General features: G+C 58.5%; 6 protein-coding genes across 18 annotated transcripts in view; 1 reads left to right on the top strand and 5 right to left on the bottom strand.

Moving 5' to 3' along the window:
- Nucleotides 1–15,547, top strand: part of LOC134432322 (ubiquitin-associated protein 2-like) — a 227,664-nt gene that overhangs the window by 90,972 nt on the left and 121,145 nt on the right. The window lies entirely within an intron of this gene.
- On the bottom strand, nucleotides 1,677–2,237 carry LOC134432412 (interferon-like; the record flags this gene model as incomplete). Its single annotated transcript, XM_063181093.1, has 1 exon — nucleotides 1,677–2,237. A coding segment is annotated over exon 1 (561 nt), but the record flags the coding sequence as incomplete, so codon positions are not given.
- Nucleotides 4,676–5,203, bottom strand: LOC134432018 (interferon-like; the record flags this gene model as incomplete). Its single annotated transcript, XM_063180394.1, has 1 exon — nucleotides 4,676–5,203. A coding segment is annotated over one exon (528 nt), but the record flags the coding sequence as incomplete, so codon positions are not given.
- On the bottom strand, nucleotides 7,672–8,199 carry LOC134432017 (interferon-like; the record flags this gene model as incomplete). Its single annotated transcript, XM_063180393.1, has 1 exon — nucleotides 7,672–8,199. A coding segment is annotated over one exon (528 nt), but the record flags the coding sequence as incomplete, so codon positions are not given.
- On the bottom strand, nucleotides 10,665–11,225 carry LOC134431659 (interferon-like; the record flags this gene model as incomplete). Its single annotated transcript, XM_063179758.1, has 1 exon — nucleotides 10,665–11,225. A coding segment is annotated over exon 1 (561 nt), but the record flags the coding sequence as incomplete, so codon positions are not given.
- LOC134431579 (interferon-like) lies at nucleotides 13,661–14,221 on the bottom strand (the record flags this gene model as incomplete). The annotated part of the gene is made up of 1 exon (XM_063179586.1): nucleotides 13,661–14,221. A coding segment is annotated over exon 1 (561 nt), but the record flags the coding sequence as incomplete, so codon positions are not given.

The following is a 15,547-nucleotide window of genomic DNA, read 5'->3' as shown; positions in this document are numbered from 1 at the left end:
GAGCAAGGGTCCGCTTTGGAGATCCATGCCTGAGTGGGTGTGGCGGCCACAGGGCCAAAGAGGACTGTCCCCCATGGAAGCAATGGTGGTGTGTTTTGGCAGTGCCAGAGCCCTTGCCTGCCAGAGCGTGTCTAGTTCAGGGCTGGTTAGTCCGTGAGAGGTGTGGCATCCTTGGAGGGCATGGCTCTGAAGAGGCACAGGGGTCTAGAGGACCTCAGGTGTGAGCAAGGCTGCGGGGGCTGGGCTTCTGTGGCTGGAGTAGGGAAGGTTTGCCAGTAGGTTCAGATGCCTTTCCAAAAGCGCCCAAAAGGTGGGGAGCAGTGAAGAGGCATTTGGGGTGTGCAGAGATCTGCAATGGGATGATCAGCGTGGCCTCGTGGATTATGGTTGGATGGTTGCTAGGAGCAGATCTTGGGATTTGAAGGTTCTGTGCTTTTGGGGCAAAGAGGCTGTGGAGAGGAGTGAGTGTTTGTGGCCTTGTGTGTCAGCCATCTGCAGGCAAGCTGCTGAAGTCGCACAAGGCAAATGCTGAGAGCCCTGCCTGAAGAATGGAGATGCCCAGGCCAGTGAAGGAAAAGGCCAACTTTGAGACCCTCTTAGCAACCTGAATGTGTCCAAGTGGATGGCAGACGAAGAGGTGAATGCATGAGTCCTGAGGGAACTTTGAGATGGAGTTGGTAGGCCAATGTGGCTGGTTTTTGAAACCTGGTGTCTGTCAGTGGAAGTGGGCAAGAAGTGGTAGATGAGAAATAGAACTCCCTTTCTTAGATAGGGAAAAGCAGAAGAGTGTGGGAGGTACGGAGCAGTCAGGCTGAGGTCTGTGTCAGGCAAGAAGATGAGGCTGCTTCTGCGGGAGGCTCTGCTAAGGCCAGTGGAGAAGCAAGAGGTGATTGGGAGCAGGGAGCATGGCATTGCAAAGTGCAGAGTCCCCATTCCTGGCGGTTTTGGTGCTGTTCTATGGTTAGGGCTCCACAGTAGTGGTGGAGAGGGGCAAGCGGAGTGACCTCGTGTTCCTGGCTTTGCGCAAAGTGTTTGACAGTGTCCCGCATGACATCCTTGTCTGTGCGTCAGAGAGGCACGGATTGGATGGACGGAGCAAGGTGCGGATAAAGCAGCTGAGGTGCGGCGGTGCTCTTCATCAGCCTGCGGGTGTTTTTCTGTTTGGTGCTTCCGTGGTGTTGGGCAAAGAGTGGCGGTGTTTTTGCTCAGAGGCTGCTGCAGGATGCTGCTTGGGCAGGGGCCATTGAGAAGAGTGGTCGGGGGCTGTTTGGAGCAGGGCTTGGAGTCTGTGTTGGGTGGAGATGGCTTTCCCCTGTGGCAAAGAGTGGTTGGGGTGCTGGAGAGAGGAGAGGCAGTGGCAAGTGTTTTGTCATAAGTCTTTATTTGCCGTGGCATAAATAAGTGAAGAGGTAGAAAAATAAATACGTTAGTGCTTAGATAAATTATATAAATAAACAAATAAATAAACATGTAAGTCAAGAAACGAATGGAGAAGGTCTTTTGTCCATATGAGTAGGAGCAGCTGAATGGCTGGAGATGCAGCGGTTGAAGGCTGCGGGTGCCGTGCGGTTGCTGCGGGGCTGTGTGCGGTCCCAGGTGAGAGGAGGCGTGGGGTTGGAGGTGGCTTTGGGGCGTAGGTGTGTGTGGGTGTGTGGGTGTTGGCGCTAGCGGCGCATGGTGCGCGTGAGGTTGTGGAGGTGCTGTAGAGAGGCGCGAGCTTCGAGGCGGACGTGGTCCCAGGCGCAGGCGCTGTGGTTGTGGGCGTGCAGGAAGAGGTGGATGTCCCTGAAGTACTTGTTGATGGCGAGCAGCGGGTTGCGTGGTCCTTTGAAGGGCGCGGCGTTGTCAGGGAGGCATTGCTCCAGGTGGTGGATGTGGTGCTGCAGCTTGTTGAGGAGGTGGTTGCGAGCGTGGCTGGGCCAGTGCTGGCGGGTGCCGTTGGAGCTGAGGGTGTGGAAGAGGTGCTGCAGGATGCGCAGGGCGGTGGCGGCGGCTTGGTGCGGCTGCAGGTTGTTGTGGAGCAGGCTGGCGGGGAAGAAGGGCGGCTCTGTCAGGTGGCAGGGCTGTGTGTGGCCGACAGCCATGTCCTGGAGGAGGCGGAGAGCGTCGCCGGGGAAGGTGTCGTCGTGTGTCCAGAGGTGTTGGCAGGCCAGGCTGCTGGCCAGAGCGGTGAGGAGGAGCAGGAGCGCCGGGGCGGCGTGCGGCAGGCGCGGCGCTGTGGCTGTGGGCGCAGGCATGGTGAGTCTGTGGGTGCTGTTGGGTGCTGCTGGGCAGGAGGAGCCTGGTGAGGCTGGCTGGTGCTGCTGGTGGCTGTGCTTGGGGTGCCCCCGGGTGCGGGGCTTTGTAGGCGAGGCAGCTTTCCCTTCATCGCTTTCTGATTGTCCGGAGTTTCTGCCTGTAGTTTCCAGTCTGTCCTGGTGGCTGTATTGGTTTTGGGGAAGTGTTTGGTTGGGGTGTCCGTGGCTGGGGATTGTGGTGGCAGCAGTGTGCCGGGCTTGTGAAAGCTGTGGCTCAGAGGCGTCGGTGTCAGGTGTGGTGGAGAGGGCTCTTGGCTGTTCCCTTTCACCTGCCGGGCCAGCTGTGCGGTGCGTGCTGCGCTGCTGAGTCTGTCTTTGTGCCCAAGCATGCTTTCCACCTGCAAAGCCCTGCTTGTGGCTGTGGTCACTTTTCCTTTCACTTGGTGGCTTGCCTTTATTTTCATCTCAGCCACTGTTTTCCCGTTGTGGTTGCAAGGGGTGTGCGGTGATGTCAGTGGGCGGGCGCTGGCGTTTCCCCTCCTGCGGTCAATGGCCTGAGGCGGTGGCAGTGTTCAAGGGGCTGTGTGTGCACGTGGGCCTTGGAGGCCTGAGTGTGTCCTTGCACGGAGGCAGGCGCTCCGGCTGCTGTGTTTGGGAGGAGCCGGCACCAAGGCAGGCAAGGAAGGCTCCGTGGAGCAGTTGGTGCCAGGGAAGGGCTTTGCTCTTGCTGTTGTTCTTGCTGCCATGGCTGTGGCCCTGGAGCAAGGGTCCGCTTTGGAGATCCATGCCTGAGTGGGTGTGGCGGCCACAGGGCCAAAGAGGACTGTCCCCCATGGAAGCAATGGTGGTGTGTTTTGGCAGTGCCAGAGCCCTTGCCTGCCAGAGCGTGTCTAGTTCAGGGCTGGTTAGTCCGTGAGAGGTGTGGCATCCTTGGAGGGCATGGCTCTGAAGAGGCACAGGGGTCTAGAGGACCTCAGGTGTGAGCAAGGCTGCGGGGGCTGGGCTTCTGTGGCTGGAGTAGGGAAGGTTTGCCAGTAAGTTCAGATGCCTTTCCAAAAGCGCCCAAAAGGTGGGGAGCAGTGAAGAGGCATTTGGGGTGTGCAGAGATCTGCAATGGGATGATCAGCGTGGCCTCGTGGATTATGGTTGGATGGTTGCTAGGAGCGGATCTTGGGATTTGAAGGTTCTGTGCTTTTGGGGCAAAGAGGCTGTGGAGAGGAGTGAGTGTTTGTGGCCTTGTGTGTCAGCCATCTGCAGGCAAGCTGCTGAAGTCGCACAAGGCAAATGCTGAGAGCCCTGCCTGAAGAATGGAGATGCCCAGGCCAGTGAAGGAAAAGGCCAACTTTGAGACCCTCTTAGCAACCTGAATGTGTCCAAGTGGATGGCAGACGAAGAGGTGAATGCATGAGTCCTGAGGGAACTTTGAGATGGAGTTGGTAGGCCAATGTGGCTGGTTTTTGAAACCTGGTGTCTGTCAGTGGAAGTGGGCAAGAAGTGGTAGATGAGAAATAGAACTCCCTTTCTTAGATAGGGAAAAGCAGAAGAGTGTGGGAGGTACGGAGCAGTCAGGCTGAGGTCTGTGTCAGGCAAGAAGATGAGGCTGCTTCTGCGGGAGGCTCTGCTAAGGCCAGTGGAGAAGCAAGAGGTGATTGGGAGCAGGGAGCATGGCATTGCAAAGTGCAGAGTCCCCATTCCTGGCGGTTTTGGTGCTGTTCTATGGTTAGGGCTCCACAGTAGTGGTGGAGAGGGGCAAGCGGAGTGACCTCGTGTTCCTGGCTTTGCGCAAAGTGTTTGACAGTGTCCCGCATGACATCCTTGTCTGTGCGTCAGAGAGGCACGGATTGGATGGACGGAGCAAGGTGCGGATAAAGCAGCTGAGGTGCGGCGGTGCTCTTCATCAGCCTGCGGGTGTTTTTCTGTTTGGTGCTTCCGTGGTGTTGGGCAAAGAGTGGCGGTGTTTTTGCTCAGAGGCTGCTGCAGGATGCTGCTTGGGCAGGGGCCATTGAGAAGAGTGGTCGGGGGCTGTTTGGAGCAGGGCTTGGAGTCTGTGTTGGGTGGAGACGGCTTTCCCCTGTGGCAAAGAGTGGTTGGGGTGCTGGAGAGAGGAGAGGCAGTGGCAAGTGTTTTGTCATAAGTCTTTATTTGCCGTGGCATAAATAAGTGAAGAGGTAGAAAAATAAATACGTTAGTGCTTAGATAAATTATATAAATAAACAAATAAATAAACATGTAAGTCAAGAAACGAATGGAGAAGGTCTTTTGTCCATATGAGTAGGAGCAGCTGAATGGCTGGAGATGCTGCGGTTGAAGGCTGCGGGTGCCGTGCGGTTGCTGCGGGGCTGTGTGCGGTCCCAGGTGAGAGGAGGCGTGGGGTTGGAGGTGGCTTTGGGGCGTAGGTGTGTGTGGGTGTGTGGGTGTTGGCGCTAGCGGCGCATGGTGCGCGTGAGGTTGTGGAGGTGCTGTAGAGAGGCGCGAGCTTCGAGGCGGACGTGGTCCCAGGCGCAGGCGCTGTGGTTGTGGGCGTGCAGGAAGAGGTGGATGTCCCTGAAGTACTTGTTGATGGCGAGCAGCGGGTTGCGTGGTCCTTTGAAGGGCGCGGCGTTGTCGGGGAGGCATTGCTCCAGGTGGTGGATGTGGTGCTGCAGCTTGTTGAGGAGGTGGTTGCGAGCGTGGCTGGGCCAGTGCTGGCGGGTGCCGTTGGAGCTGAGGGTGTGGAAGAGGTGCTGCAGGATGCGCAGGGCGGTGGCGGCGGCTTGGTGCGGCTGCAGGTTGTTGTGGAGCAGGCTGGCGGGGAAGAAGGGCGGCTCTGTCAGGTGGCAGGGCTGTGTGTGGCCGACAGCCATGTCCTGGAGGAGGCGGAGAGCGTCGCCGGGGAAGGTGTCGTCGGGGGTCCAGAGGTGTTGGCAGGCCAGGCTGCTGGCCAGAGCGGTGAGGAGGAGCAGGAGCGCCGGGGCGGCGTGTGGCAGGCGCGGCGCTGTGGCTGTGGGCGCAGGCATGGTGAGTCTGTGGGTGCTGTTGGGTGCTGCTGGGCAGGAGGAGCCTGGTGAGGCTGGCTGGTGCTGCTGGTGGCTGTGCTTGGGGTGCCCCCGGGTGCGGGGCTTTGTAGGCGAGGCAGCTTTCCCTTCATCGCTTTCTGATTGTCCGGAGTTTCTGCCTGTAGTTTCCAGTCTGTCCTGGTGGCTGTATTGGTTTTGGGGAAGTGTTTGGTTGGGGTGTCCGTGGCTGGGGATTGTGGTGGCAGCGGTGTGCCGGGCTTGTGAAAGCTGTGGCTCAGAGGCGTCGGTGTCAGGTGTGGTGGAGAGGGCTCTTGGCTGTTCCCTTTCACCTGCCGGGCCAGCTGTGCGGTGCGTGCTGCGCTGCTGAGTCTGTCTTTGTGCCCAAGCATGCTTTCCACCTGCAAAGCCCTGCTTGTGGCTGTGGTCACTTTTCCTTTCACTTGGTGGCTTGCCTTTATTTTCATCTCAGCCACTGTTTTCCCGTTGTGGTTGCAAGGGGTGTGCGGTGATGTCAGTGGGCGGGCGCTGGCGTTTCCCCTCCTGCGGTCAATGGCCTGAGGCGGTGGCAGTGTTCAAGGGGCTGTGTGTGCACGTGGGCCTTGGAGGCCTGAGTGTGTCCTTGCACGGAGGCAGGCGCTCCGGCTGCTGTGTTTGGGAGGAGCCGGCACCAAGGCAGGCAAGGAAGGCTCCGTGGAGCAGTTGGTGCCAGGGAAGGGCTTTGCTCTTGCTGTTGTTCTTGCTGCCATGGCTGTGGCCCTGGAGCAAGGGTCCGCTTTGGAGATCCATGCCTGAGTGGGTGTGGCGGCCACAGGGCCAAAGAGGACTGTCCCCCATGGAAGCAATGGTGGTGTGTTTTGGCAGTGCCAGAGCCCTTGCCTGCCAGAGCGTGTCTAGTTCGGGGCTGGTTAGTCCGTGAGAGGTGTGGCATCCTTGGAGGGCATGGCTCTGAAGAGGCACAGGGGTCTAGAGGACCTCAGGTGTGAGCAAGGCTGCGGGGGCTGGGCTTCTGTGGCTGGAGTAGGGAAGGTTTGCCAGTAGGTTCAGATGCCTTTCCAAAAGCGCCCAAAAGGTGGGGAGCAGTGAAGAGGCATTTGGGGTGTGCAGAGATCTGCAATGGGATGATCAGCGTGGCCTCGTGGATTATGGTTGGATGGTTGCTAGGAGCGGATCTTGGGATTTGAAGGTTCTGTGCTTTTGGGGCAAAGAGGCTGTGGAGAGGAGTGAGTGTTTGTGGCCTTGTGTGTCAGCCATCTGCAGGCAAGCTGCTGAAGTCGCACAAGGCAAATGCTGAGAGCCCTGCCTGAAGAATGGAGATGCCCAGGCCAGTGAAGGAAAAGGCCAACTTTGAGACCCTCTTAGCAACCTGAATGTGTCCAAGTGGATGGCAGACGAAGAGGTGAATGCATGAGTCCTGAGGGAACTTTGAGATGGAGTTGGTAGGCCAATGTGGCTGGTTTTTGAAACCTGGTGTCTGTCAGTGGAAGTGGGCAAGAAGTGGTAGATGAGAAATAGAACTCCCTTTCTTAGATAGGGAAAAGCAGAAGAGTGTGGGAGGTACGGAGCAGTCAGGCTGAGGTCTGTGTCAGGCAAGAAGATGAGGCTGCTTCTGCGGGAGGCTCTGCTAAGGCCAGTGGAGAAGCAAGAGGTGATTGGGAGCAGGGAGCATGGCATTGCAAAGTGCAGAGTCCCCATTCCTGGCGGTTTTGGTGCTGTTCTATGGTTAGGGCTCCACAGTAGTGGTGGAGAGGGGCAAGCGGAGTGACCTCGTGTTCCTGGCTTTGCGCAAAGTGTTTGACAGTGTCCCGCATGACATCCTTGTCTGTGCGTCAGAGAGGCACGGATTGGATGGACGGAGCAAGGTGCGGATAAAGCAGCTGAGGTGCGGCGGTGCTCTTCATCAGCCTGCGGGTGTTTTTCTGTTTGGTGCTTCCGTGGTGTTGGGCAAAGAGTGGCGGTGTTTTTGCTCAGAGGCTGCTGCAGGATGCTGCTTGGGCAGGGGCCATTGAGAAGAGTGGTCGGGGGCTGTTTGGAGCAGGGCTTGGAGTCTGTGTTGGGTGGAGATGGCTTTCCCCTGTGGCAAAGAGTGGTTGGGGTGCTGGAGAGAGGAGAGGCAGTGGCAAGTGTTTTGTCATAAGTCTTTATTTGCCGTGGCATAAATAAGTGAAGAGGTAGAAAAATAAATACGTTAGTGCTTAGATAAATTATATAAATAAACAAATAAATAAACATGTAAGTCAAGAAACGAATGGAGAAGGTCTTTTGTCCATATGCGTAGGAGCAGCTGAATGGCTGGAGATGCAGCGGTTGAAGGCTGCGGGTGCCGTGCGGTTGCTGCGGGGCTGTGTGCGGTCCCAGGTGAGAGGAGGCGTGGGGTTGGAGGTGGCTTTGGGGCGTAGGTGTGTGTGGGTGTGTGGGTGTTGGCGCTAGCGGCGCATGGTGCGCGTGAGGTTGTGGAGGTGCTGTAGAGAGGCGCGAGCTTCGAGGCGGACGTGGTCCCAGGCGCAGGCGCTGTGGTTGTGGGCGTGCAGGAAGAGGTGGATGTCCCTGAAGTACTTGTTGATGGCGAGCAGCGGGTTGCGTGGTCCTTTGAAGGGCGCGGCGTTGTCGGGGAGGCATTGCTCCAGGTGGTGGATGTGGTGCTGCAGCTTGTTGAGGAGGTGGTTGCGAGCGTGGCTGGGCCAGTGCTGGCGGGTGCCGTTGGAGCTGAGGGTGTGGAAGAGGTGCTGCAGGATGCGCAGGGCGGTGGCGGCGGCTTGGTGCGGCTGCAGGTTGTTGTGGAGCAGGCTGGCGGGGAAGAAGGGCGGCTCTGTCAGGTGGCAGGGCTGTGTGTGGCCGACAGCCATGTCCTGGAGGAGGCGGAGAGCGTCGCCGGGGAAGGTGTCGTCGGGGGTCCAGAGGTGTTGGCAGGCCAGGCTGCTGGCCAGAGCGGTGAGGAGGAGCAGGAGCGCCGGGGCGGCGTGCGGCAGGCGCGGCGCTGTGGCTGTGGGCGCAGGCATGGTGAGTCTGTGGGTGCTGTTGGGTGCTGCTGGGCAGGAGGAGCCTGGTGAGGCTGGCTGGTGCTGCTGGTGGCTGTGCTTGGGGTGCCCCCGGGTGCGGGGCTTTGTAGGCGAGGCAGCTTTCCCTTCATCGCTTTCTGATTGTCCGGAATTTCTGCCTGTAGTTTCCAGTCTGTCCTGGTGGCTGTATTGGTTTTGGGGAAGTGTTTGGTTGGGGTGTCCGTGGCTGGGGATTGTGGTGGCAGCAGTGTGCCGGGCTTGTGAAAGCTGTGGCTCAGAGGCGTCGGTGTCAGGTGTGGTGGAGAGGGCTCTTGGCTGTTCCCTTTCACCTGCCGGGCCAGCTGTGCGGTGCGTGCTGCGCTGCTGAGTCTGTCTTTGTGCCCAAGCATGCTTTCCACCTGCAAAGCCCTGCTTGTGGCTGTGGTCACTTTTCCTTTCACTTGGTGGCTTGCCTTTATTTTCATCTCAGCCACTGTTTTCCCGTTGTGGTTGCAAGGGGTGTGCGGTGATGTCAGTGGGCGGGCGCTGGCGTTTCCCCTCCTGCGGTCAATGGCCTGAGGCGGTGGCAGTGTTCAAGGGGCTGTGTGTGCACGTGGGCCTTGGAGGCCTGAGTGTGTCCTTGCACGGAGGCAGGCGCTCCGGCTGCTGTGTTTGGGAGGAGCCGGCACCAAGGCAGGCAAGGAAGGCTCCGTGGAGCAGTTGGTGCCAGGGAAGGGCTTTGCTCTTGCTGTTGTTCTTGCTGCCATGGCTGTGGCCCTGGAGCAAGGGTCCGCTTTGGAGATCCATGCCTGAGTGGGTGTGGCGGCCACAGGGCCAAAGAGGACTGTCCCCCATGGAAGCAATGGTGGTGTGTTTTGGCAGTGCCAGAGCCCTTGCCTGCCAGAGCGTGTCTAGTTCAGGGCTGGTTAGTCCGTGAGAGGTGTGGCATCCTTGGAGGGCATGGCTCTGAAGAGGCACAGGGGTCTAGAGGACCTCAGGTGTGAGCAAGGCTGCGGGGGCTGGGCTTCTGTGGCTGGAGTAGGGAAGGTTTGCCAGTAAGTTCAGATGCCTTTCCAAAAGCGCCCAAAAGGTGGGGAGCAGTGAAGAGGCATTTGGGGTGTGCAGAGATCTGCAATGGGATGATCAGCGTGGCCTCGTGGATTATGGTTGGATGGTTGCTAGGAGCGGATCTTGGGATTTGAAGGTTCTGTGCTTTTGGGGCAAAGAGGCTGTGGAGAGGAGTGAGTGTTTGTGGCCTTGTGTGTCAGCCATCTGCAGGCAAGCTGCTGAAGTCGCACAAGGCAAATGCTGAGAGCCCTGCCTGAAGAATGGAGATGCCCAGGCCAGTGAAGGAAAAGGCCAACTTTGAGACCCTCTTAGCAACCTGAATGTGTCCAAGTGGATGGCAGACGAAGAGGTGAATGCATGAGTCCTGAGGGAACTTTGAGATGGAGTTGGTAGGCCAATGTGGCTGGTTTTTGAAACCTGGTGTCTGTCAGTGGAAGTGGGCAAGAAGTGGTAGATGAGAAATAGAACTCCCTTTCTTAGATAGGGAAAAGCAGAAGAGTGTGGGAGGTACGGAGCAGTCAGGCTGAGGTCTGTGTCAGGCAAGAAGATGAGGCTGCTTCTGCGGGAGGCTCTGCTAAGGCCAGTGGAGAAGCAAGAGGTGATTGGGAGCAGGGAGCATGGCATTGCAAAGTGCAGAGTCCCCATTCCTGGCGGTTTTGGTGCTGTTCTATGGTTAGGGCTCCACAGTAGTGGTGGAGAGGGGCAAGCGGAGTGACCTCGTGTTCCTGGCTTTGCGCAAAGTGTTTGACAGTGTCCCGCATGACATCCTTGTCTGTGCGTCAGAGAGGCACGGATTGGATGGACGGAGCAAGGTGCGGATAAAGCAGCTGAGGTGCGGCGGTGCTCTTCATCAGCCTGCGGGTGTTTTTCTGTTTGGTGCTTCCGTGGTGTTGGGCAAAGAGTGGCGGTGTTTTTGCTCAGAGGCTGCTGCAGGATGCTGCTTGGGCAGGGGCCATTGAGAAGAGTGGTCGGGGGCTGTTTGGAGCAGGGCTTGGAGTCTGTGTTGGGTGGAGATGGCTTTCCCCTGTGGCAAAGAGTGGTTGGGGTGCTGGAGAGAGGAGAGGCAGTGGCAAGTGTTTTGTCATAAGTCTTTATTTGCCGTGGCATAAATAAGTGAAGAGGTAGAAAAATAAATACGTTAGTGCTTAGATAAATTATATAAATAAACAAATAAATAAACATGTAAGTCAAGAAACGAATGGAGAAGGTCTTTTGTCCATATGAGTAGGAGCAGCTGAATGGCTGGAGATGCTGCGGTTGAAGGCTGCGGGTGCCGTGCGGTTGCTGCGGGGCTGTGTGCGGTCCCAGGTGAGAGGAGGCGTGGGGTTGGAGGTGGCTTTGGGGCGTAGGTGTGTGTGGGTGTGTGGGTGTTGGCGCTAGCGGCGCATGGTGCGCGTGAGGTTGTGGAGGTGCTGTAGAGAGGCGCGAGCTTCGAGGCGGACGTGGTCCCAGGCGCAGGCGCTGTGGTTGTGGGCGTGCAGGAAGAGGTGGATGTCCCTGAAGTACTTGTTGATGGCGAGCAGCGGGTTGCGTGGTCCTTTGAAGGGCGCGGCGTTGTCGGGGAGGCATTGCTCCAGGTGGTGGATGTGGTGCTGCAGCTTGTTGAGGAGGTGGTTGCGAGCGTGGCTGGGCCAGTGCTGGCGGGTGCCGTTGGAGCTGAGGGTGTGGAAGAGGTGCTGCAGGATGCGCAGGGCGGTGGCGGCGGCTTGGTGCGGCTGCAGGTTGTTGTGGAGCAGGCTGGCGGGGAAGAAGGGCGGCTCTGTCAGGTGGCAGGGCTGTGTGTGGCCGACAGCCATGTCCTGGAGGAGGCGGAGAGCGTCGCCGGGGAAGGTGTCGTCGGGGGTCCAGAGGTGTTGGCAGGCCAGGCTGCTGGCCAGAGCGGTGAGGAGGAGCAGGAGCGCCGGGGCGGCGTGTGGCAGGCGCGGCGCTGTGGCTGTGGGCGCAGGCATGGTGAGTCTGTGGGTGCTGTTGGGTGCTGCTGGGCAGGAGGAGCCTGGTGAGGCTGGCTGGTGCTGCTGGTGGCTGTGCTTGGGGTGCCCCCGGGTGCGGGGCTTTGTAGGCGAGGCAGCTTTCCCTTCATCGCTTTCTGATTGTCCGGAGTTTCTGCCTGTAGTTTCCAGTCTGTCCTGGTGGCTGTATTGGTTTTGGGGAAGTGTTTGGTTGGGGTGTCCGTGGCTGGGGATTGTGGTGGCAGCGGTGTGCCGGGCTTGTGAAAGCTGTGGCTCAGAGGCGTCGGTGTCAGGTGTGGTGGAGAGGGCTCTTGGCTGTTCCCTTTCACCTGCCGGGCCAGCTGTGCGGTGCGTGCTGCGCTGCTGAGTCTGTCTTTGTGCCCAAGCATGCTTTCCACCTGCAAAGCCCTGCTTGTGGCTGTGGTCACTTTTCCTTTCACTTGGTGGCTTGCCTTTATTTTCATCTCAGCCACTGTTTTCCCGTTGTGGTTGCAAGGGGTGTGCGGTGATGTCAGTGGGCGGGCGCTGGCGTTTCCCCTCCTGCGGTCAATGGCCTGAGGCGGTGGCAGTGTTCAAGGGGCTGTGTGTGCACGTGGGCCTTGGAGGCCTGAGTGTGTCCTTGCACGGAGGCAGGCGCTCCGGCTGCTGTGTTTGGGAGGAGCCGGCACCAAGGCAGGCAAGGAAGGCTCCGTGGAGCAGTTGGTGCCAGGGAAGGGCTTTGCTCTTGCTGTTGTTCTTGCTGCCATGGCTGTGGCCCTGGAGCAAGGGTCCGCTTTGGAGATCCATGCCTGAGTGGGTGTGGCGGCCACAGGGCCAAAGAGGACTGTCCCCCATGGAAGCAATGGTGGTGTGTTTTGGCAGTGCCAGAGCCCTTGCCTGCCAGAGCGTGTCTAGTTCGGGGCTGGTTAGTCCGTGAGAGGTGTGGCATCCTTGGAGGGCATGGCTCTGAAGAGGCACAGGGGTCTAGAGGACCTCAGGTGTGAGCAAGGCTGCGGGGGCTGGGCTTCTGTGGCTGGAGTAGGGAAGGTTTGCCAGTAGTTTCAGATGCCTTTCCAAAAGCGCCCAAAAGGTGGGGAGCAGTGAAGAGGCATTTGGGGTGTGCAGAGATCTGCAATGGGATGATCAGCATGGCCTCGTGGATTATGGTTGGATGGTTGCTAGGAGCGGATCTTGGGATTTGAAGGTTCTGTGCTTTTGGGGCAAAGAGGCTGTGGAGAGGAGTGAGTGTTTGTGGCCTTGTGTGTCAGCCATCTGCAGGCAAGCTGCTGAAGTCGCACAAGGCAAATGCTGAGAGCCCTGCCTGAAGAATGGAGATGCCCAGGCCAGTGAAGGAAAAGGCCAACTTTGAGACCCTCTTAGCAACCTGAATGTGTCCAAGTGGATGGCAGACGAAGAGGTGAATGCATGAGTCCTGAGGGAACTTTGAGATGGAGTTGGTAGGCCAATGTGGCTGGTTTTTGAAACCTGGTGTCTGTCAGTGGAAGTGGGCAAGAAGTGGTAGATGAGAAATAGAACTCCCTTTCTTAGATAGGGAAAAGCAGAAGAGTGTGGGAGGTACGGAGCAATCAGGCTGAGGTCTGTGTCAGGCAAGAAGATGAGGCTGCTTCTGCGGGAGGCTCTGCTAAGGCCAGTGGAGAAGCAAGAGGTGATTGGGAGCAGGGAGCATGGCATTGCAAAGTGCAGAGTCCCCATTCCTGGCGGTTTTGGTGCTGTTCTATGGTTAGGGCTCCACAGTAGTGGTGGAGAGGGGCAAGCGGAGTGACCTCGTGTTCCTGGCTTTGCGCAAAGTGTTTGACAGTGTCCCGCATGACATCCTTGTCTGTGCGTCAGAGAGGCACGGATTGGATGGACGGAGCAAGGTGCGGATAAAGCAGCTGAGGTGCGGCGGTGCTCTTCATCAGCCTGCGGGTGTTTTTCTGTTTGGTGCTTCCGTGGTGTTGGGCAAAGAGTGGCGGTGTTTTTGCTCAGAGGCTGCTGCAGGATGCTGCTTGGGCAGGGGCCATTGAGAAGAGTGGTCGGGGGCTGTTTGGAGCAGGGCTTGGAGTCTGTGTTGGGTGGAGATGGCTTTCCCCTGTGGCAAAGAGTGGTTGGGGTGCTGGAGAGAGGAGAGGCAGTGGCAAGTGTTTTGTCATAAGTCTTTATTTGCCGTGGCATAAATAAGTGAAGAGGTAGAAAAATAAATACGTTAGTGCTTAGATAAATTATATAAATAAACAAATAAATAAACATGTAAGTCAAGAAACGAATGGAGAAGGTCTTTTGTCCATATGCGTAGGAGCAGCTGAATGGCTGGAGATGCAGCGGTTGAAGGCTGCGGGTGCCGTGCGGTTGCTGCGGGGCTGTGTGCGGTCCCAGGTGAGAGGAGGCGTGGGGTTGGAGGTGGCTTTGGGGCGTAGGTGTGTGTGGGTGTGTGGGTGTTGGCGCTAGCGGCGCATGGTGCGCGTGAGGTTGTGGAGGTGCTGTAGAGAGGCGCGAGCTTCGAGGCGGACGTGGTCCCAGGCGCAGGCGCTGTGGTTGTGGGCGTGCAGGAAGAGGTGGATGTCCCTGAAGTACTTGTTGATGGCGAGCAGCGGGTTGCGTGGTCCTTTGAAGGGCGCGGCGTTGTCGGGGAGGCATTGCTCCAGGTGGTGGATGTGGTGCTGCAGCTTGTTGAGGAGGTGGTTGCGAGCGTGGCTGGGCCAGTGCTGGCGGGTGCCGTTGGAGCTGAGGGTGTGGAAGAGGTGCTGCAGGATGCGCAGGGCGGTGGCGGCGGCTTGGTGCGGCTGCAGGTTGTTGTGGAGCAGGCTGGCGGGGAAGAAGGGCGGCTCTGTCAGGTGGCAGGGCTGTGTGTGGCCGACAGCCATGTCCTGGAGGAGGCGGAGAGCGTCGCCGGGGAAGGTGTCGTCGTGTGTCCAGAGGTGTTGGCAGGCCAGGCTGCTGGCCAGAGCGGTGAGGAGGAGCAGGAGCGCCGGGGCGGCGTGCGGCAGGCGCGGCGCTGTGGCTGTGGGCGCAGGCATGGTGAGTCTGTGGGTGCTGTTGGGTGCTGCTGGGCAGGAGGAGCCTGGTGAGGCTGGCTGGTGCTGCTGGTGGCTGTGCTTGGGGTGCCCCCGGGTGCGGGGCTTTGTAGGCGAGGCAGCTTTCCCTTCATCGCTTTCTGATTGTCCGGAATTTCTGCCTGTAGTTTCCAGTCTGTCCTGGTGGCTGTATTGGTTTTGGGGAAGTGTTTGGTTGGGGTGTCCGTGGCTGGGGATTGTGGTGGCAGCAGTGTGCCGGGCTTGTGAAAGCTGTGGCTCAGAGGCGTCGGTGTCAGGTGTGGTGGAGAGGGCTCTTGGCTGTTCCCTTTCACCTGCCGGGCCAGCTGTGCGGTGCGTGCTGCGCTGCTGAGTCTGTCTTTGTGCCCAAGCATGCTTTCCACCTGCAAAGCCCTGCTTGTGGCTGTGGTCACTTTTCCTTTCACTTGGTGGCTTGCCTTTATTTTCATCTCAGCCACTGTTTTCCCGTTGTGGTTGCAAGGGGTGTGCGGTGATGTCAGTGGGCGGGCGCTGGCGTTTCCCCTCCTGCGGTCAATGGCCTGAGGCGGTGGCAGTGTTCAAGGGGCTGTGTGTGCACGTGGGCCTTGGAGGCCTGAGTGTGTCCTTGCACGGAGGCAGGCGCTCCGGCTGCTGTGTTTGGGAGGAGCCGGCACCAAGGCAGGCAAGGAAGGCTCCGTGGAGCAGTTGGTGCCAGGGAAGGGCTTTGCTCTTGCTGTTGTTCTTGCTGCCATGGCTGTGGCCCTGGAGCAAGGGTCCGCTTTGGAGATCCATGCCTGAGTGGGTGTGGCGGCCACAGGGCCAAAGAGGACTGTCCCCCATGGAAGCAATGGTGGTGTGTTTTGGCAGTGCCAGAGCCCTTGCCTGCCAGAGCGTGTCTAGTTCGGGGCTGGTTAGTCCGTGAGAGGTGTGGCATCCTTGGAGGGCATGGCTCTGAAGAGGCACAGGGGTCTAGAGGACCTCAGGTGTGAGCAAGGCTGCGGGGGCTGGGCTTCTGTGGCTGGAGTAGGGAAGGTTTGCCAGTAAGTTCAGATGCCTTTCCAAAAGCGCCCAAAAGGTGGGGAGCAGTGAAGAGGCATTTGGGGTGTGCAGAGATCTGCAATGGGATGATCAGCGTGGCCTCGTGGATTATGGTTGGATGGTTGCTAGGAGCGGATCTTGGGATTTGAAGGTTCTGTGCTTTTGGGGCAAAGAGGCTGTGGAGAGGAGTGAGTGTTTGTGGCCTTGTGTGTCAGCCATCTGCAGGCAAGCTGCTGAAGTCGCACAAGGCAAATGCTGAGAGCCCTGCCTGAAGAATGGAGATGCCCAGGCCAG

This window comes from Melospiza melodia, chromosome Z (genome assembly GCF_035770615.1).
Source record: "Melospiza melodia melodia isolate bMelMel2 chromosome Z, bMelMel2.pri, whole genome shotgun sequence".
Classification (NCBI taxonomy): Eukaryota; Metazoa; Chordata; class Aves; order Passeriformes; family Passerellidae; genus Melospiza; species Melospiza melodia.
Note: the sequence above shows the minus strand (reverse complement) of the source record. Positions and strands in the feature narration are given on the sequence as shown.